The sequence below is a fragment of the Exophiala viscosa genome (assembly GCF_022695815.1).
Source record: "Exophiala viscosa unplaced genomic scaffold EDD37scaffold_1, whole genome shotgun sequence".
In the NCBI taxonomy this organism is placed as follows: domain Eukaryota; kingdom Fungi; phylum Ascomycota; class Eurotiomycetes; order Chaetothyriales; family Herpotrichiellaceae; genus Exophiala; species Exophiala viscosa.
In genome coordinates this window covers 2,095,940-2,112,913 of record NW_026944353.1, presented here as the reverse complement: position 1 = coordinate 2,112,913, position 16,974 = coordinate 2,095,940, and the positions used below count along the sequence as shown (strand labels likewise).

General features: G+C 51.5%; 7 protein-coding genes across 7 annotated transcripts; 2 read left to right on the top strand and 5 right to left on the bottom strand.

Annotated features, from left to right (window-relative positions):
- Nucleotides 1-24: 24 nt before the first annotated feature.
- EDD37DRAFT_40104 (uncharacterized protein) lies at nucleotides 25-2,858 on the bottom strand. The gene is made up of 6 exons (XM_062812327.1): nucleotides 2,620-2,858; nucleotides 2,220-2,557; nucleotides 2,033-2,108; nucleotides 1,781-1,980; nucleotides 1,676-1,736; nucleotides 25-1,628 (listed from the first exon to the last, which is right to left on the bottom strand). The coding sequence occupies exons 1-6, from the start codon at nucleotides 2,774-2,776 to the stop codon at nucleotides 253-255; spliced, it is 2,208 nt and encodes a 735-aa protein (XP_062675073.1). The 5' UTR covers nucleotides 2,777-2,858; the 3' UTR covers nucleotides 25-252.
- A 158-nt stretch (nucleotides 2,859-3,016) lies between these two features.
- Nucleotides 3,017-4,872, bottom strand: EDD37DRAFT_40008 (uncharacterized protein). Its single transcript, XM_062812311.1, has 3 exons — nucleotides 4,079-4,872; nucleotides 3,914-4,029; nucleotides 3,017-3,864 (listed from the first exon to the last, which is right to left on the bottom strand). The coding sequence occupies exons 1-3, from the start codon at nucleotides 4,618-4,620 to the stop codon at nucleotides 3,071-3,073; spliced, it is 1,452 nt and encodes a 483-aa protein (XP_062675072.1). The 5' UTR covers nucleotides 4,621-4,872; the 3' UTR covers nucleotides 3,017-3,070.
- Nucleotides 4,873-6,625, bottom strand: EDD37DRAFT_40013 (uncharacterized protein). Its single transcript, XM_062812312.1, has 3 exons — nucleotides 6,163-6,625; nucleotides 5,531-6,097; nucleotides 4,873-5,480 (listed from the first exon to the last, which is right to left on the bottom strand). Exons 1-3 carry the CDS (start codon nucleotides 6,344-6,346, stop codon nucleotides 5,125-5,127), a joined length of 1,107 nt encoding a protein of 368 aa, XP_062675071.1. The 5' UTR covers nucleotides 6,347-6,625; the 3' UTR covers nucleotides 4,873-5,124.
- On the bottom strand, nucleotides 6,586-9,911 carry EDD37DRAFT_616329 (forkhead box protein J1). Its single transcript, XM_062815656.1, has 3 exons — nucleotides 9,317-9,911; nucleotides 8,222-9,256; nucleotides 6,586-8,175 (listed from the first exon to the last, which is right to left on the bottom strand). The coding sequence occupies exons 1-3, from the start codon at nucleotides 9,425-9,427 to the stop codon at nucleotides 6,985-6,987; spliced, it is 2,337 nt and encodes a 778-aa protein (XP_062675070.1). The 5' UTR covers nucleotides 9,428-9,911; the 3' UTR covers nucleotides 6,586-6,984.
- A 1,061-nt stretch (nucleotides 9,912-10,972) lies between these two features.
- On the bottom strand, nucleotides 10,973-13,129 carry EDD37DRAFT_644944 (F-box and WD-40 domain-containing protein 1/11; the record flags this gene model as incomplete). The annotated part of the gene is made up of 1 exon (XM_062817572.1): nucleotides 10,973-13,129. One exon carries the CDS (start codon nucleotides 13,127-13,129, stop codon nucleotides 10,973-10,975), a length of 2,157 nt encoding a protein of 718 aa, XP_062675069.1.
- A 1,025-nt stretch (nucleotides 13,130-14,154) lies between these two features.
- Nucleotides 14,155-14,812, top strand: EDD37DRAFT_644943 (uncharacterized protein; the record flags this gene model as incomplete). The annotated part of the gene is made up of 2 exons (XM_062817571.1): nucleotides 14,155-14,361; nucleotides 14,447-14,812. 2 exons carry the CDS (start codon nucleotides 14,155-14,157, stop codon nucleotides 14,810-14,812), a joined length of 573 nt encoding a protein of 190 aa, XP_062675068.1.
- A 100-nt stretch (nucleotides 14,813-14,912) lies between these two features.
- Nucleotides 14,913-15,441, top strand: EDD37DRAFT_39534 (uncharacterized protein). Its single transcript, XM_062812279.1, has one exon. The coding sequence runs from the start codon at nucleotides 15,012-15,014 to the stop codon at nucleotides 15,300-15,302; it is 291 nt and encodes a 96-aa protein (XP_062675067.1). The 5' UTR covers nucleotides 14,913-15,011; the 3' UTR covers nucleotides 15,303-15,441.
- The last annotated feature ends 1,533 nt before the right edge of the window (nucleotides 15,442-16,974 follow it).

Here is a 16,974-nt window from a genome sequence, read left to right as displayed (position 1 = left end):
GGCGAATGAGGACTCCCACGCAAGGAGAGAAGCAAGCTTGAAGAAGGTCGAAGCACAATGTCTTGGATGCACGAGTAGTCGTGACAGCAGTGAAATCGTCCATCTAGGTGAGGCTAACACGCTCACAATTGAACCAAATTCCGAGAGGATTGGCATTCTGCGGACACGAAGTCTCGATGTCAGGACTTTGTTGATCCTGGTTAGACAGTGTTGCAGAGGTAGACGCTCCCACCACTCAGAATCCAGAGGCGACTATCCCAGCCTGGCATACCTCTCCCTTGCGCCGTCTCTAGTCTTCTGGGCGAAATCCTCATAATTGCCCTTCGTGTTCCTCTCAGCCTCTGCCACGGCATCACCGACTCTCCCACCTTGAGCACCCAATCCCACACCAGCAACGTAGATATCCTGGCTGATGGGCGCCGTCATGCCCTCTCCCGAAGCACCCAGGCCCTGACCAGCCGTGTATCCCATCTTGCTCAACAGCGAAGCGCCCTTGGACTGTACAGCTGGCGCAGCCTCGTCATCAGACTCTGACGCCTTCGACGACTTGGGACCCGCTCCAACTTGTTCTCCTTTCTTGTTGACGACACCATAGATCTTCCGTCTTTCGCGTGCACGGTCTCGATATTGTTGTTGCGTTTCGCCTGCTCGTTGATGTTGAATACCATGCTTCTCAAGCTTTCCGGTCGCTTTCTTGACTTTGAGTTCATCCTGCAGGTTCTGGCGGTGCAAGTCGCTCAGGCGTTCGTGCTTGTTGACCTCGGCGGCAGTGTTGAATTGGCGCATGCAGAGATAGCAGCAGTGTCTATTTGGGTCGGCGTACGACTGGCTTGGTGGTGCACCATTGTCCTCGGTCGACCTGGAAGCATCGCTATTGCTCGCCTTTATGCCATGAAGCTCGGCATGCCTGCTGCTCCAAAATTGGAGATGTGACGGCGCCGGCTTCTTGACACCAGCAGCTTCGCTTTCGATTTGTGCTTTTCGCTTCTTGCTCTTGTCTGACTCTTTTGCTTTCAGACCTCCTAGATCCGCCGGGATCGAAGCGGGCTTCACATCTCGATTTGCAGGAGTAGGCATAGATACTGCCAACTCGGTGACATATGCATCCTCGTCCCAATACGCTAGCTTCATTGCAGGGTTGCCAATCGGGCTGAAAGTGAAGCGTTCAGTGTCCGGAGAAGGACCGAGGACTGGCACAAAAACACCAGCATGAATGAAGCTGACCAAGACCTGCTTTGACGCAATAGTGAATCGGTCGAAGGAGTTGTACCTCGTTACTGCAGCTTGTGCGTCTTCAATAGAAGCATATTCTGCGAAACCATACCTCCAACTGTCGTTGGTTCTCCGGTCACGCACGAGGAGTACACGCCGCAAAGTGCCTTCTTTTGCGCCTAGGTTTGCATCTCCGGTCGTGGAAGCAACTTTTGCACCTTTCTTGGTGGAGGTCTCCTCTTTCTGTGCGCCAGAAGCACTTGGTTTGTTAAGTTTGGACACTCCTTTCACCAGCAACTCTTCTGTCACCGAAGGCTCAAGTCCCCTCAAAAGTAGAAATTGCGATGGTGCATTGTCTTGGGAAGTGTCGTTGTCTCCAACATTGACGGCTTTCGCAAGGACTTCATAACCAGGTTCTGGGGATTGTAAGTGAGAAATCCGTTTACCAAGTTCTCTCACATACCTGGTCTGAATTCCTGACATCTGAAGCATCTATTCCTGGTCGAGAAGTTGTTGATATTACACTGTTTCATCAGCTGTGGAAGTCTGGTACGTAGGACGAACATACGCTTGGGCAGATCCAGTCTGCATCCTCTGCACGAGGTGGTTCTTTACGTTCGCGACCGAATGTTATCCGAACTTTGGAAGCATCTCCATTAGACTTGGTGCTGTCACCATAAAGGTAAAGGACAGGATAATTGTGGTCCATAAAGTCCTCTGCCTCTTGCAACGTCGTAAAGCGTAGGAAGCCAAACTGTCTCGATTGCTCTGCTAAAGTGTAAGTAGCAGGTCCGGAACACCAGAAGTCACCTGCACTTACTGGTCTGTCGGTCACGAATGACGCGGACGTCGTCCAGATGTTGCACATGGTAGTATTGTTTCAATTCTGAAGTGATCTGTCCAGCAATTCCACGATCTTAGCCATAGCTCATTAAGTGAGAAGAAGCACCAATGACAAGCAGGATTTGATGTGCTCTTGTCAAGAAATTTGGGTGGGATCATCGAACATCGTTCTCAGTCAAGTGTGGCGCCAACCCTTCCATCATCACTTCTTTGCTTGGCCGCCCTCGACTTTGTGGTCTGTCTCCATGTGGACTCCGTCTTCTGCTTCGGCTTCGGCTCCGGCTGGGGTGACTGCGCGAGGAATGTGGGTGGTCTCGGTCATAACATTGTCTGCCACGACGAGGCGATGGCGACGCACGGTCGTTGTAAGCCCGATCGTCCTCTCTGTCGTAGTAGTCCAGTCCGTCCTGCTCGCGTTGATATCTCCGGTCGGGACTTCGAGCACTGCGGCCACGAATGTGGAATTCTTCTTGAGCGCTACCGGCCATTGCTCTGGATGTATCTTCAACAGTTCGCATCAGTATGTGTTCTTGACACGCTACGCCAGTCTGATCTATGGTTTACCATGCGGAGGACTTCGTCTGGACTGAGGAGGGGTGTTTCTGTGGGTGGGTGACTGAGGTTTTGAGACGTCGTCATATAAATCGTCTTGGTGAGTCGATGGGAGATGGCGATATGACTGTTGAGCGCCTCGTCCTCCTCGAGCCCGGTAGGACGACATTTTGTTTTATTCGCTGAATGTAAGTGCAGTCTACCTGGGTATGGGGAATGAGGCTCACAGGACTCATGTACATGGTGCAGCTCGGCAAAGTTACCTCCGGGAAAATGTACAATTATGGGCTAACATAAACTGGAGTCACCTAATGTGTCTAACGTACCTTATCCGGGAATATCATCACTCTTCATAGACAGTCTTAATGTCCTCTCAGAAACCTGCATGCTGGTGTACAGACGCGATCTTGTAGCTCCGCTAACCACTGACCAGCAGTCTCGCATACCCTTCGAAATGCAGCACTCACACAGCCTTTCCGCCCGCGGTTCTTCTGCCTAAAAAGCCCATCAACCTCTTTCCGCCCCTCTCCACGCTCGTGGTCCTGTCGGCAAATTTCTCGGCGTCGGCAGTAGCCATCGGGCCTTTCGCCTTCAATTTTGCTCTGACTTCTTCATCTATAGTTGGACCAAACTCGGTGACTGACGCTGGTGCAGTGAGTGGACCTGCTTTCCGAAGCATTCCCCCATTCGTGAAAGGACTCAATGGAGGCTTCTTTCTTTCAACGTCGAAATCTGCTCCGTCTATGTTGACCGTAAGTTTCTTCTTGAGACGTTGACGGGTGTGCCTGGGAGACCGAGTTGGGGACTTTGGTATTTCTGGTTCTGTATCCTCAGCTTCACCTCCAGACTTCTTCATGAGCTTGTTAGGTGACCCTGGGGATTTGGGCGAGCGGGGGACCGAAGACTGCAAGTCTTCAATACTATCCTTTGTTTTAACGCTGAGAGCGTCATCGTTATCCGCGAGTCGAACACTGTTCGAGCTTGAAGTCGACTTGACGACGCGTATCATGTGTTTCTCTTGGGACATGTTTGTATCTCCACCTCTGGCGGGAGAGTTGGCCGGTGTTAAGTTGGCTGGCTTTACCACTGGGGAAGTTGCTGCTGCTGCTGCTGCTGCTTCTTCCCCTCCTTGCTGAGTCTTCTGCCGAGATTCCTGATCTGTTTCGGTTGTTGTTTCCTCAGAGTCGATGGATGAGGCTGAGCTGGTCAATCTGGTCGATCTTGCGGCTGGGACAATGCCGTGCTTCTCAAGGTATTCTGCGCCTCAGGTTAGTTCAACCTCTCGAAATGGACAATGACCACCGACCGTAGGGTCTACAGAAGAATCGAAAAGCAGCATAGGGCATGTCAACAGGGTCGAGAAGCTGGTATCTGTACCGTCTTGGACGGAAGCCTGGCTCTACTACGCCACTGTTGGTCAACCTATGTATTGTAAGTTCTCGAGTCTGGTATCTAAGAGATTCGAGCTTACCGCAGTCCATCAGCAGTCGTGCTCTTGACGTCCACAGAGCCAAGTCCCTGGACCAAATCGCGAATACGTTTGCGATGTTCAATCCGGTAGACATTGATTTGAATCAAGTCGTCATCTAGTTCGCCAACCTGACGGTCTTCCAATCCATCTCCGAATCTCAAGGCTTGTCTGCGTACAGCAAGTCCGCCCGTCAGTGGTTCTGTACCATCGTTCACCAGGTTGTACATCATCTTGCCATGGAAGTCATGCTTAGCAGTACAATCCCATGCTGTGATCACCTTGCCATTGATGAAGAGTTTGAAGTAGTAAGCCGCTCCAGGTGGGTGAGGGCCATCAATACTGTACTCGAACCAGATTTGACTGCCTGGGTAGATAGGTACATGACAGGATGCTGTTGGAGATGGAGACGCTATCATGGGCTCGTGGTTGCTGTCAACTTGGAAAGGGTCTGCTGGCTGAGGCGGAGTCGGATAGTGAAACTCGGGCAGTTTGCATATATCGAATTGTGAGATTATGCAAACCTCGATTCCTCGAAACTTCATGCTGGGCAGGAATACGTGGGACGAAAAGAGGAGGGCGCAAATCTCGTAGGATGTTGGGTATTGGACAGTTGTTTGTGGTGGAACTCAGAATACGTTCCTCGATTGAGAAAATATGGTCGGTCGCGGCTTCACTTTGAGTCAAGAAAACCCGTGGACAGCCGTGGAAAGGGTGAGGCAATATCAAGCTATCAGAGGAAAAGAATTAGTGGCAGGGATGGTCACCCTCAGCATCACTGCTGCCATCGCCTCTGTTCTCGAACCTTGGCGGGTATGGCAATGAAGTCTTCCACACTCTGCATTCACCTAGACATGCAACCTCACGATCTCGAGCACCTGAAACGTCGTAGGTCAATGCTACTTGGCCTGGGGAGCTATCTTCCAGGTTCTGTGGTTCGCAAGTCGAGTCACCAGTGCAAGGGTAGCGTGATATCTACCTCCGGCAGTAGCTGGTGCGCCGTCTTTGACAAGGATCCCAACGTTTCGAAAATGCACTTCACGAATATTTCACCATCCCAGCTTCACCTGCTCTGCATCGTCACCGTCGTCGACTTCCACGAAGGGGACCTCCTCAAAACTGGGATCTGCATAAAGCCGATTGAACCAGTCCAGTATACTACCCCAGCTTCTGATCACCGCACTCTCTTGATACAGATGCTCCCCACTCGCGTAGCAATTGCAACCGAACCTGCTTCTGCCAGTGATAGGCGTCTCGACCTTCTCTGGCGACACAAAGTACGCTCGGCTCCGCTTCGACAGAAACTCGACGAACTCTGGTGGTGCCCCATCCTCGATCAAATCCTGCACCTTGTGCTGTGGCGAGATTAGTGACATGCCAGTGACCCGAGAGGCCCAGAGACTCCCTGTAGCATAGATTAGCATATTACGACCACCTGATGCTAGCACAACGTACAATCCGAGGCCAAGTAGTCAATGACGGCTGAACCCAGGTACTCCAGAGCGATGATGTCGATTTTGGCGTTCTCCTTCACAAGTTTCGGCAAGACATGCTCAAAGACGTACTTAACGTGTTCTTCGTAGGTGCCGTTCTCGGGAATGCGGTTCTTGATAGGATCAATCCGAAAAGGCTCATGAACAGCCGACACACGAGGCAGGTTGAGCCACTCATTCTCCGACACCGCTCGCGCACCGCCTCTGTACCACAACAGCTGGCATGGATTTGCGACAACGATGCCTGGCATAGAATGTTCTGGCGTGGGTGGAGGGCCGGACAAGGCGGCGTTGACGAATTCGAGTAGTGACCCAACTTTGATACCCTCTTCACCAATAACACGCCACGACAAGATCGCAGGCTCCAGATGTCGGCCTCCGAAGAACAAGATGACTCGGTCTCTGCTCGAGACGTCCTTGGAAACTAGTATTGGCAAGTGATTCTGGTCCTCACTCACGCCCAAAGGCAGCCTGACGGTCTCGATATCAAGACCAGACAGCCGATCTTGAACGATCTTGCGAATAGCGGCTGTTGTTGATGAACTGTTAGCGTTCCTCGTGCTGCTCAGTAGAGTTGACATGCCGAGAGCTTACTATTGTTTGCTTGCTTGTAGACCTCGTTGACACGTTCATTCTTGTTGACTGCGTACTGATACTTCTGCTCGGGATTCTTGATCGATCGGATTTGGTCAGCCTCATTGACGAAGAAGCCGAGCTTGTCAAGGGCAGGCTCGAAGACCGGATCGGGTGGCAGTGTATGCGGAAGTCGGCGAAACATTTTTGGCCTTCGAAGAATTATTCGACTCAGAGGACGACGGGAAGAAAGAGCAGGCAAAATCGTCAAGAAAGGAAGCTACAAGCAATGTGAGAGGATTCGAGAGATGGATGAATTGTGGACTGAAACGCGCAAGATTTTAAAAGGTGAACTGTGTATCCCAAGCAGTGAAGGACTCCATAACGCCAAACAGAGTCAATCGTGAAATGAGGTGGAGAGGAAAACCATGGGAGAATGTGAATACTGAAAAGAAGTGGAATTTGGAGGCAGAGCTGTTTGAAATTGAAGTAGTACAGTATGAGCGGGTATCCGAATGCGGATCTATCGCTGTCATCCTGGCCTGCCGATGCCCAAAGATACTGATACAATTCAAGCTGCCACAATGAACCTCATGATACTCCACGTCAGAAGTAATTCGTCAAAACATCTCAACCAGTTTGCCATGCAATGCCGCCGATCAGATCCCTTGTGTACATATACCAGCCCGCCCTTTTATGCCCTTAACGCCGCCGAAGCGATCATGGTTCATAATATGCAGCCCACCTCCCCATACTCGTACAATGATGTTGTTGGTAGCAAGGAAGGGATGTGAATGACCCCAGTAAGCACATCTCACATGTAGCGTGATATATAGCTGTATCTCAAGGCCCAACTCTAGCAGTGCCCACACCGCTACTCCTCTGCGAAGCAAAGCCTCCTCCAGCAATAGGTGCAAAGCCTTTGGCGAGATCAAAACCACCATCTGCCTCGTCGTCATCATCGTCGTTGGTGTTCGCAGCAGGTTGCGAATTGAACCTGATTGGTGCTGCGCCTGCATTATTGCTGTTGGCTGGAATGCGACCAGTATTGGTGCCATTATCAATGGTCGTCCCGTTCTCATGCTGATTGTTACCAGGAGTGGTTTCTTTTTTTGCGCTCGAACTTGATGTTTGCGGTGCCTGACTGCCTCTAGCAGGCTTACTCGGACTACCCATACCTTCGTCCATAGGTGGTGGACTTGAACTCATCACATGTCGATCAATACCATTCGCCCTAGGATCATCATCCTTGACAGGGGAGATGTCAGGAAGGGGCTGACCGGGAGTCACAGCCATAAGCCCTTTCCAGAACAAGCCTGGACCTGCAGGTGATGATTCCGGCATGAATTTGCTGGGAGCCACCAGAGTGCTGGGTGGAGCAAGTCTGGGATTTTGTCGCAGTGGTGCGGGAGTGACAATGCTGTGCTGTGACGGATGGAAAGGAGTGTCGAGATACGAAGATGATAGTGTTGGGTTGACTGGTGAGTGATGCGGAGGCGGTAGAGAAGATGGCAGAGTATATGCAGGTAGCCCATTACCTAGGCGAGGGGTAGGCCGGCCCTGACCATGTGGGAGCGGCGAGTCTTCCATTTCCAAGTCTGGAAGGGTATTCTGCGTGTCTGTCCTCCGTCTTTGCGGCGTGATAGCTTCCCGCTGCGACATTGGGGGAGCTAAACTCGGAGCTGGAGGAAACTGTTGCGGATGTCCTGGGTTGAAGACGGGAAATTGAACAGTCAACTTTCCAGGTGGTGGAAGGCCGGAGCGTTCACTCATTTCCCTCGCCGAGAATTGGCTGACCATGCTGGTGTCGTAACCTAGATTTTGGCCATTGGGACCTCTGAAGTTGGGATTGACGTCTTTTCCGGACGCAGGAGAGGAAGGTGCAGAGCCAGCTCCGCGGCGTGCTTGCTTCTTCCAATATTCTTGACGAAACTCGGGTGCGATCTGCCACTTCATGCCTTTGCCGGGCTCGTCAGTACGCCTGGGAACCTTTTGAAAAGCCTTGTTCAAGGACAAATTATGCCGTATCGAGTTCTGTGCAGGTCAGTAATGAACGCGAGGCTGGGAATGGAGCGCTTACCTGCCAACCACTATTAGAGTGGCGGTAGAAGGCGTATTTCTCGGCAATAAAGGAATAAATATTGCTCAACGTTAACTTCTCCTCGTCGCTCGAGAAGATGGCTTGAGCAATCATGGTGGCATAGCTGAATGGTGGTTTGAGGTCTTTTGCACTGTCCCGACTGTAATCGATCTCCTGGGTGCTTTCCATCAACATTCCACGACCGTACATGGGAGACATGGGCGTTCTGCTGTCAAAGACGCCTCGCTGATTCTTCCCACCGTCTGATTGAGAAGGCGGCGTCATGTCCCGTTTGAAGTCAGGCGGAGCTGGGGCGAGCGACGGAAATGTCTGATTTGATGCAAATGGTACTTCTTGCTTCATTGGCTCGGTATGAGCCTGAGGAGGAGCGACTTCTTCACCGGCTGCCAAAGCTTTGGCGCGGTCGATGAAGTACTGGTCAATCTGCACTCTATCGCCTGGTGTTACGAACATCATCTGCGTGCCAGCAATTTCCAGTATGTTGCCTGACTTGATCTGGGACCGCAATCCTTTCTTTACCAGGGTATTATTGACTCGAACGCCGTTTCTGGCGTTGACCCGCAAGTGCCAGCCCCCTTCATCGACGGGAAAATCAGCATCGTAGTAGATGGAGGCATGGTGACGCGAGACGATCTTGCTGGGGCCCAGGTCGATATGGACAGGCAGCACATCTTTAAGATCGGCAATGGGACTCGAGGCACCGTTGGTGGTCGGGCGCTCATCTGGTGGTCTTCCGAAGTTGACAGACTGTTCCCGCACGAAATAAGTCCAGTCTCGTCCAGCAATCTTTGCATATGCAGACACCTTTTGAGGACTATTGTTTTGTACTTTGTCGTTGGAATATTCGGATGCCGCGACGATCGGATCTTTGGAGACTTGCAGGTAAGAGACGACCGAGTCGATGAGATCGCCCTGCGAGACTTCTTCGGTTTCGTCGCCGGAATCTTCAACAGGCGAGTGTTCGGGTTCGGCGGACACAGACTTTCTTCGCGCTGCAGCGCGGGGACCGTTTACCTGGGACGCACTTGTCAAAAATTTGTGTTCTTACTGCAATTTTTCTGGAAGACAACTTACCCTGCGCTTCTTTGCTGATGGACGGGAAGGTGAAGAATCTGGAAGGTCAAGCTCGGAGGACTCTAGGGCATCGGCAGGCCTGCGACGTGGTATACGCTTTGAGGGTGGCATTGTAGTTTCTGCGAGCTCACGGGCTCGTCCTGGCCGCAATGTGCTTCTAACGACGGAAACAAACGGATTCGATCGGAGTTACCACCTGGAAGGTACTTGCACGCGATATATGTTGGATAGGTTCTTTGCGACGTCAATGTTTATTTCTGACGCAAAGGTTTTCTGCGGGCGGAAATCTGCGCGGAATCGTGGGATGGACAAGGACGGAAGGAGGAGATGGCTCAGGCATCGACCGGTGATGCCTGAGGGTATTGTGAATATCACAATAATGTGGACGGTGATGAAGCCCGTCAAATGTGGCTCGTTCGAGAGGGCCGATCGAGTATCGAGTTTCGAGAAGGAGGAAGAGGAATGGCTGCACCCGCACCATGCACAAGACTCTTTGGATGATGGTGGATAGGACGGATGGGCCGAGTATGACTTTTTCGCGTAATTAATTGGATACGGGAACGCGTTGACCAGATGGTTTGGGGGTTAAATAGCCTCGCTAGGTGCCCAGTGCGCCACCCATTATTAAACATTTCACTGCTATATCTATCTAGTGTATGCCTGATCAACTTGCGTAGGCATCATTATTAACATCGCAGGGGAAGCTGTTGAAGTATTTCCTCATCATGCTCCTTGGTCTTCACCACAAAGTCGCTCCCTGACGGTGTGAGTCGTTTTCTTCGCTTGCAAAGACCACATAAGGAGTGTAAACAATGAGCAGATGTCACAAACAAATCAACGGCACCTTCGATTCCAACATGACATGTGTCTAATTCACTCCCAAGAACCATATTTCCGGGCCGATATAAATACGTGGCCTGTACTTGATGCAATTCCAGCATTGTCAGAGATGTTCCTGCGCCTTTCGGTGCAGACACCAAAGGATGATACTAGTGATCATGGTGAGAAACGTGGAAGACCATTTTTCTTCGCTTAGCCGTCACTACCGATTGGGCCAATAATCGAAGTAAACAACAATGACGTCTTATCGCCACATTCCTTGCATTAGGCAGGGCTTGGAGTCACGTTCGTATCAGTGGGTACGAACTACTTTGTACGAGTACCGCGATCATCGCGGATTCATATTTTATCTTCTGTAACATACAAATGGGGTTGCCAGCAGTCACCACGACAAGCGGCGATACTTGCTCTTCAAACTCCTTTTCAGTCCTAAAGCTTCGACACGGTAACAAGCGACCGCTTACGGAATGTTTTGTGACACGTATGAGACTTCCTGGCTTCCTCCCTGCATGGATTAGCTCCAAGGTTTCCGAACCCCTGAACATTCCCGCCTCCTGTCAGCAAAGGCATCCGCTTGAGACACTCTTCAGTAACAACACAGAATGACGCCCGAGGAAGACGGCTTGGAACTCCTCCGACCATACCATGATCCCGTCCGCGATACTCCCATCAACACCATGCAATGCAACAAAAGGCCAACAACAAAAATCAATGCATTCTAGTCGCTTGAGTTGCCAATAGTCGTAATATCGTATCCTGTGATCTTCACATCCAATGCATGCCATTCTGACCCAAATCGGACATGCTTTTGTTGGCTCATGCCTCAACCAAATCAACTCCTTCGATTCCATACCCAAAGTCGATGATGAGCACGCGTCCATCTTGACTCGTGCAAACGATCTTGCGATAGTTGCTTTTAGCCGCCAAAATCCAACTCGAGGTCCAGCCTTCAAAGTTGATCTTGAGACCACCGTCTGCTGCAGATTCGCCCATCTTCGCGTCCCAAACCTTGATGGAATGGTCGTAACTGCCACTTATAATGCGCGAGTTTGCCGAGTCCAGATGGAGGGACCGGACTAGGTCTTTGTGCCCCTTCAATTCCCGGATCCTATTGCCAGTGATCGTATCGTACTCATAGATGACTTGATCATTACCTCCGGCAAAGATGGTGCGACCATTTTCAGAAAACTCCACACAAGCAAGGCCTCGGTCTTTGGACTGGAATTCTTTGATGCAAACGCAGTCCTCAAGGCGCCACAGCTTCGACATGCCATCGCCACTAGCACTGGCCAACAGGTTGCCTCGCACTTGCACAGCGTTCACAGGACCACGATGTCCCGAAAGTGTCTTGCTCAGACGGCCAGTGTATCTGTCCCAAATCTTGATTGTCGTATCTTTGGAACAGGTAATGATCCGATGCTTATCAATACACACATCAAGAACTCCAGCGTGATGGCCAACAAGTCGGAAAAGAGGCTTGTAATTATCCTTGATTGACCAGACAAGGCAAGAAAAGTCTGATGAACCAGTCACAAGAATCTCGTCGTCATACTGCAAGCAGAGGACTGAGGCCTGGTGCCACATTGAAAGTTCTGTGTGAGCAGGATCCGGTGATGACACATCAGCCTTGAAAAATGGCAAGACACCCTTGGGTTCAACCGCAGCGGAAACGAGCTGCTGTCTCTCCCGTGGGTTGTTTGGCGGCCCAAGTTTGCGGATACATTGATAAGTATGGGCGTCCCATACACGAATGGTGTTGTCGCGAGATCCAGTAATGATCTTGTTCTCGTCGAACTGTGCACAATAGACACTATCTTTGTGGCCGTTGAGGTAGACGGCCGCGGCCTCGCCGTTACGCCAGCGCTTTTCGATCAATGTGCGAACTTTGAAGAGTTTGCGGAAATCCTGCCCAGGAGTGCTTTTGCCGAGTCCAGCGGCAAACGGCAGACCAGATGGATGTGGCCGCGCTTTCGGACCGTACTCCCGATAGAAAATTCGTCTCCAGACGGCTTGTGACTGACACAGATCGTGCCATTTCCGTGAGACAAGTGAAGCCTTGACAAGCGACTCCACGTCGAGGAATGACAGTACGCCTTCCACCAATTCTGTGGCTAGGACCGATGCAGGATCCCGACAGGGTACATGTGCTCCAGCACAAGAAGAGCCGCGTCGCTCACGGGTGTCAAGCACGATGCCAATACCACTTTCCGCATCTCCTTCGGCCTTTCTTTCACTTTCTCGAGGTTCATAAGGTGGCAGTGGTGGAGTCCTTGAAGCATGGAACAATTCATTCTGCGCGGCCGCAGCTGCTCTGGCGCCAGCACCGCCGTACACTAGGTCAGACAAGACTGGCTGACCTCTGTTTCTGGCCAATGATGCATCGAAAGCATCTCCTGGCGCGTGCAAGTTGAGGTGTGGCAAGGAAGGTCGTCTAGTTGTGGTGGGACTTCTGAACAGCCTTCCCCGTGACTTTGGCCTGCTCGACATAGCCTCTGTCATGTCCACCATGTCATCCGCTGCTTTGAAAGATGGCAGTCGCGGCCGCTTAAACTCTGTCCATTCTTCCTTGTCCTCCTTCTGGCGGGAAGACTTTCCTCGTACAGTGAGCGACATGCGTCGAGTCAGAGAACGGAGCTCAGACATTCCATTCTTGAAAGATTGACTGATAGTAGAGTACCGTCTCTGATGCATGCAATCCCTCAATTGAGGTTCGAGCGACAAGTTGGCGAATGGGTCTGTAAATTGGGGGGTTGTATAGCCTTCTCCTGCCTCTTCCTGATTACGATTGAAAGTCTCCCAGTCGAGAACATCATGCGTGGCTGCGGGCATCAGGGAGAAGCGGGAAACAGGTCTTCGATTGGAGGAGCCTTCGTCTATAGTGACCTGTTCGTAGGCGGTCGTGGGTCGAGATTGTACAAGTAGCGATGTCCTTCGTCGAGGAGCTATGGACGAGGAAGGTTCATTGTGTGACATGACGACGGCCGTGTGGCAGTCGCGACTCGACACGGACTTTTCGAACAATAAGGCTGCTTTCAGTCTCAAACAGAATGCTGGGAGTCTGCAGGCTGTCGAAGAGGCAACAATGTGACTCTAATAGGGATGTTGTGGAGGCAAAGGCCCGCACAAGAGGTCCAACGTCTAACAACGCTCGCAGGAAGAGACAAGACAAGAGACAGTGGCATGAACACTAGGCCCAAGCAGTAATGGAGAACTGTAAAATGAGAGACAAACAATACGCTCGAAGACAAAAATTTGTTGATTCTGGCAATTGATTGAAAGAAGTAAAGACTTTCGGAGTGTTTTGAAGAGTGGAATCCAATGGCTTGCGGGTTGCAGGGATTTTGTGGAGGACGGTGGACGCCAAAGGGGGAAGCCCACCTATAGACAAGCCTAGGTGAACTGTGACAGCTGCAGACTGCCAGACAGCATCCAAAAGGTCCACAGACCGAGTCCGCTGCCCCCAATGCAGAGGTTTAGGGCCTGGAGCCTCAAAGATCTAGGCGTCCTTTCGGCGTTTCAGCATCTTGCTCAATCCCATGACGTTCCTTACCATAATTTCTTTAGCTTTGCTTATATGCAGGGTCCTGCCACTCACAAGTGGTTCGCTTGCTGGTGATGGTCCTTCGCGCGATAAGCCAGTGAGTGACAAGCATCGACTCTTGTTGCGAGTCCCAGCTTGCTGGAGATCCACGCCAGAAGCCGAATAGGCGTGACCAATGCGGTCTATTTCTTCCGAAAATCGGGTCTTTTCCACCACTCAAGGGGTCACCTGGTTATACCACGCGGGATGGTCGACTTTGCTAGGGAAAGGACCTCTAGCCCAGCATCATCTCGCCCTTGTCAAGCTTTGTCTTTGACCAAGATCAGTCGTTGTGTTCCTGCATCGACCACCGCCAGCGTCCGTACTGCGCATCGCACGCCCCCATTGCTCGTTTTCTGACCTCCTCATTGCTGTCACTGGGATTATCTTCCTTATCAGTACTCTCACGCGACTCAATATGGCGAAGATCCCGCTCCCATATGTCGCATTCTTCCTATGGATCGAACCTGTCGCAACACTGGCTGGAGCATTCTTCGCATGGATTAAGCCCAAAGCATATCTAGAATTGACACATGCGGCGTCGGCTCCGGGATTTCTGGGGCTGCCAGTCTCTACGGAGGTCGCACTGCGACAGCTAGGAAATCTATATGTGGCCTTCGCGATTGTAAGTGCAATGTACCTGACTGGCCCAAGACGCTATGAAATGAGGGTGAAGACCGGGTTTGGTTGCTGACATTACATATCTATAGAACGAAGCATTCGTATTGAGGGCAACAAACGACCTCAAAGTCTGGCGCACCCTGTTGATTGGCCTTCTGATAGCCGACTTCGGACACTTATACAGCTGTTTCCCACTCGGACTGCGATCTTACTACGATATAAACAGTTGGAATGCGATGAACTATGGCAATTACTTGTTTGTATACTGCGGCGCCGCGACCAGGATCTGCTTCTTGCTGGGGATCGGAATGGGAGGTCCGGAGAAGGCAAAAGCAAAGGCTAAGAAACAGGTTAGACTGATAACCAAAGATGAGCCAACACCAATGACGCCGACGCAAATGAGCAAGACACCCGCAGAAAGCACGAGAAAAAAGAAGAAGAACAAGTCCAACTGAAGAAATACTGCGCGCCGTTCAGTATAGAAGTTGCAGCAGCCGATACGGGGACGACGTGTTGCTCAAGCATTGATTCGCCACCAATCAGTAATTGGCAAGACGAGTCGCAAACCATGTCTGGCAGAAGAGAAGAGCAGCGGCGCACCACTACCAATGGAGCATACGACCGAAAGGTGGACTAGTCCATGGCCCTCAGCAGATGTTCGTGTGCTCGGCCGAGAGGTTTCAAGCCAAGCGATATGCTCTAGCGGTGTTCTTTGCGAGCAGCTTTTTTAGAGCCATGTCGTCCACCGCGACAATGCCTACTGCCCTCAAGAACAACATGATCTGGGCGTTGTGTCATCGCCCTACCAGATACCGGAGCTCAGCGTATGGTATTGGATACACCCTTGAGTATGGAGGACCTGACATTGGAGTAAGAGGATCATTGCTTGAGCCTTATATAATGCGCCATCGTGGAGCACTAGATCTTGGTATTGGCATGATTTAGAAGGATGAAACAGAGCAATTGATGGGATACCTGTGAGGAAAATGTGGCTATCACTGGTTCCGCATGGAAAACTTGCTGTTAAAGCGTCTTTCGAGTGAGGATATGCAAATACAACGGTATCTTGGATGAGGAGATGATGCTTTCATGATTCACAGCAGAATAATATCCAGCTTGTAAACAGCTCCCCTTCTGTTCGATGAGCTTCGTTCTCCAGTTACGCCTTTGATCGCAATACCCATTTCACCATCAGACGCCGCCAATCCACCTACGGACGTTATCACGCCCCCAGTGCCACAACAGCCAACCTCCTCCCACCAGTTTTCTCAGCCGGCACATCCCACATGCCCCCCGGCTCGCCCAGATTTTCCTTTTGTCCATGGCAAGTGCACCTCCTCACACTCTCAAAGAGATCCGTCAACTCTTCATCCCTATCACCACCCATGAGCTCCCTAACATCCACATCAACAGGCAATTGCGGCGGCGAGACTGGCCCATCATCATCTTCTTCATCAGACTCATCCTCAATCATCCTCGGTGGTTGTGCCGCCGCCGACTCGAATCGCGTCAGACTCAGCCCACCCATATCCTCCTCCAGTGGGTCCGGCTCGAGCTCGTCGTCCGCCAACTCCAGCGCCGCATCCTCCTCATCCGAGTACGCATCGTGGATGGGTCGTTTCTTCGTCGGCGAAGACTCTATTGCCGCAGAACCTGACTCTTCGTCTTTGGTCATATATGCATACGATTCCGGCTCGTCGTAGTCGTCAGACGACGTGCTCCCCTCTTCATCATCGTCGCTCAGCGCATGCGTCACATCCACCGGCGGCGGCGATCTCTTCCGTGAGGGCGAACCGGTCCCATTATTGGACGCAACATCAGCGGTACTCCCGACTCCACTTGATGGTCGTGCATTGTTGTCTTTGAAACTGATCCTTCGTCCGCGACTGGCTGGTTCGGGCTGTGCAGATACCGGGTCAGGCGCCTGCTTAGTGCAGTCGTAGTGCTCGACAGGGTTCGGTGCTGTACAGTCATATTGTTCGCCTCCACCCTTGGGCCCTTCGCCAAAGACCGACTTGGCGCTTTGATTCTCAATCTCCACGATGCGCAACATCACGTTGTCTAGGGTAAAGGCGTGGCCTAGAACGAAACGTAAATTTCGGTCCGGTCGATTCGCTGCCAGTTTCAGTTTGCATTGTGCGGTGTGGGCGAGAGAGTAGGCCGTGACTGTGCCGAGTGGTGATCGAGACATTTTTGAGTTGCCCGCTTTGGGGCTGTAGTCGATGGCAGCAGTGCTTCCTCAAGAGGGTGTTTCCAACCGTACTGGCAGATCGATACACTGGCCAATGGAGATTAGTGACGAGGCGATGTGTCTGTACGCCTCAGAGGCACATGTCCTGTTCAGTAATCGAAGGAATGGCTCTGGTGTTGTGGCCTTTGGTGCAAGATCACAGTGACTTTAGTGTGAGACTTGCACGCCTTTTGATAGCTTTACGGATTCAGGCGGGCTGTAGGTGAAGTTAGACAAATTTTGACAAGAGGCAGTGCTGAGATATTGACAGTGTTGGCACTGTGTAGAGAAAAGATAGTGTGTTACCCCGGGGAAGGAAGTGCTCTCTCCAAAGTGGAGTCATAACGCTGACAAATGGGCACCTCCGCCCGCGCTGACCAATTGCTT

What these genes read in the sequence shown, in the direction of transcription:
- EDD37DRAFT_40008 (XM_062812311.1), bottom strand. Translation starts at nt 4,620, where the DNA reads ATGAAGTTTCGAGGAATCGAGGTTTGCATAATCTCACAATTCGATATA. An exon ending in ACGACTGCTGATGGACTGCG is followed by an intron (nt 4,030 to 4,078) that starts GTAAGCTCGAAT and finishes TACAATACATAG; the next exon opens with GTTGACCAACAGTGGCGTAG. An exon ending in ATTCTTCTGTAGACCCTACG is followed by an intron (nt 3,865 to 3,913) that starts GTCGGTGGTCAT and finishes CCTGAGGCGCAG; the next exon opens with AATACCTTGAGAAGCACGGC.
- EDD37DRAFT_40104 (XM_062812327.1), bottom strand. Translation starts at nt 2,776, where the DNA reads ATGTCGTCCTACCGGGCTCGAGGAGGACGAGGCGCTCAACAGTCATAT. An exon ending in CATTCGTGACCGACAGACCA is followed by an intron (nt 1,981 to 2,032) that starts GTAAGTGCAGGT and finishes ACACTTTAGCAG; the next exon opens with AGCAATCGAGACAGTTTGGC. An exon ending in CAGACTGGATCTGCCCAAGC is followed by an intron (nt 1,737 to 1,780) that starts GTATGTTCGTCC and finishes CTGATGAAACAG; the next exon opens with TGTAATATCAACAACTTCTC.
- EDD37DRAFT_616329 (XM_062815656.1), bottom strand. Translation starts at nt 9,427, where the DNA reads ATGCCACCCTCAAAGCGTATACCACGTCGCAGGCCTGCCGATGCCCTA. An exon ending in CATCAGCAAAGAAGCGCAGG is followed by an intron (nt 9,257 to 9,316) that starts GTAAGTTGTCTT and finishes AGTGCGTCCCAG; the next exon opens with GTAAACGGTCCCCGCGCTGC. An exon ending in ACTCTAATAGTGGTTGGCAG is followed by an intron (nt 8,176 to 8,221) that starts GTAAGCGCTCCA and finishes TGACCTGCACAG; the next exon opens with AACTCGATACGGCATAATTT.
- EDD37DRAFT_39534 (XM_062812279.1), top strand. Translation starts at nt 15,012, where the DNA reads ATGTTCGTGTGCTCGGCCGAGAGGTTTCAAGCCAAGCGATATGCTCTA.
- EDD37DRAFT_40013 (XM_062812312.1), bottom strand. Translation starts at nt 6,346, where the DNA reads ATGTTTCGCCGACTTCCGCATACACTGCCACCCGATCCGGTCTTCGAG. An exon ending in CTACAAGCAAGCAAACAATA is followed by an intron (nt 6,098 to 6,162) that starts GTAAGCTCTCGG and finishes CATCAACAACAG; the next exon opens with CCGCTATTCGCAAGATCGTT. An exon ending in TGACTACTTGGCCTCGGATT is followed by an intron (nt 5,481 to 5,530) that starts GTACGTTGTGCT and finishes TCTATGCTACAG; the next exon opens with GGAGTCTCTGGGCCTCTCGG.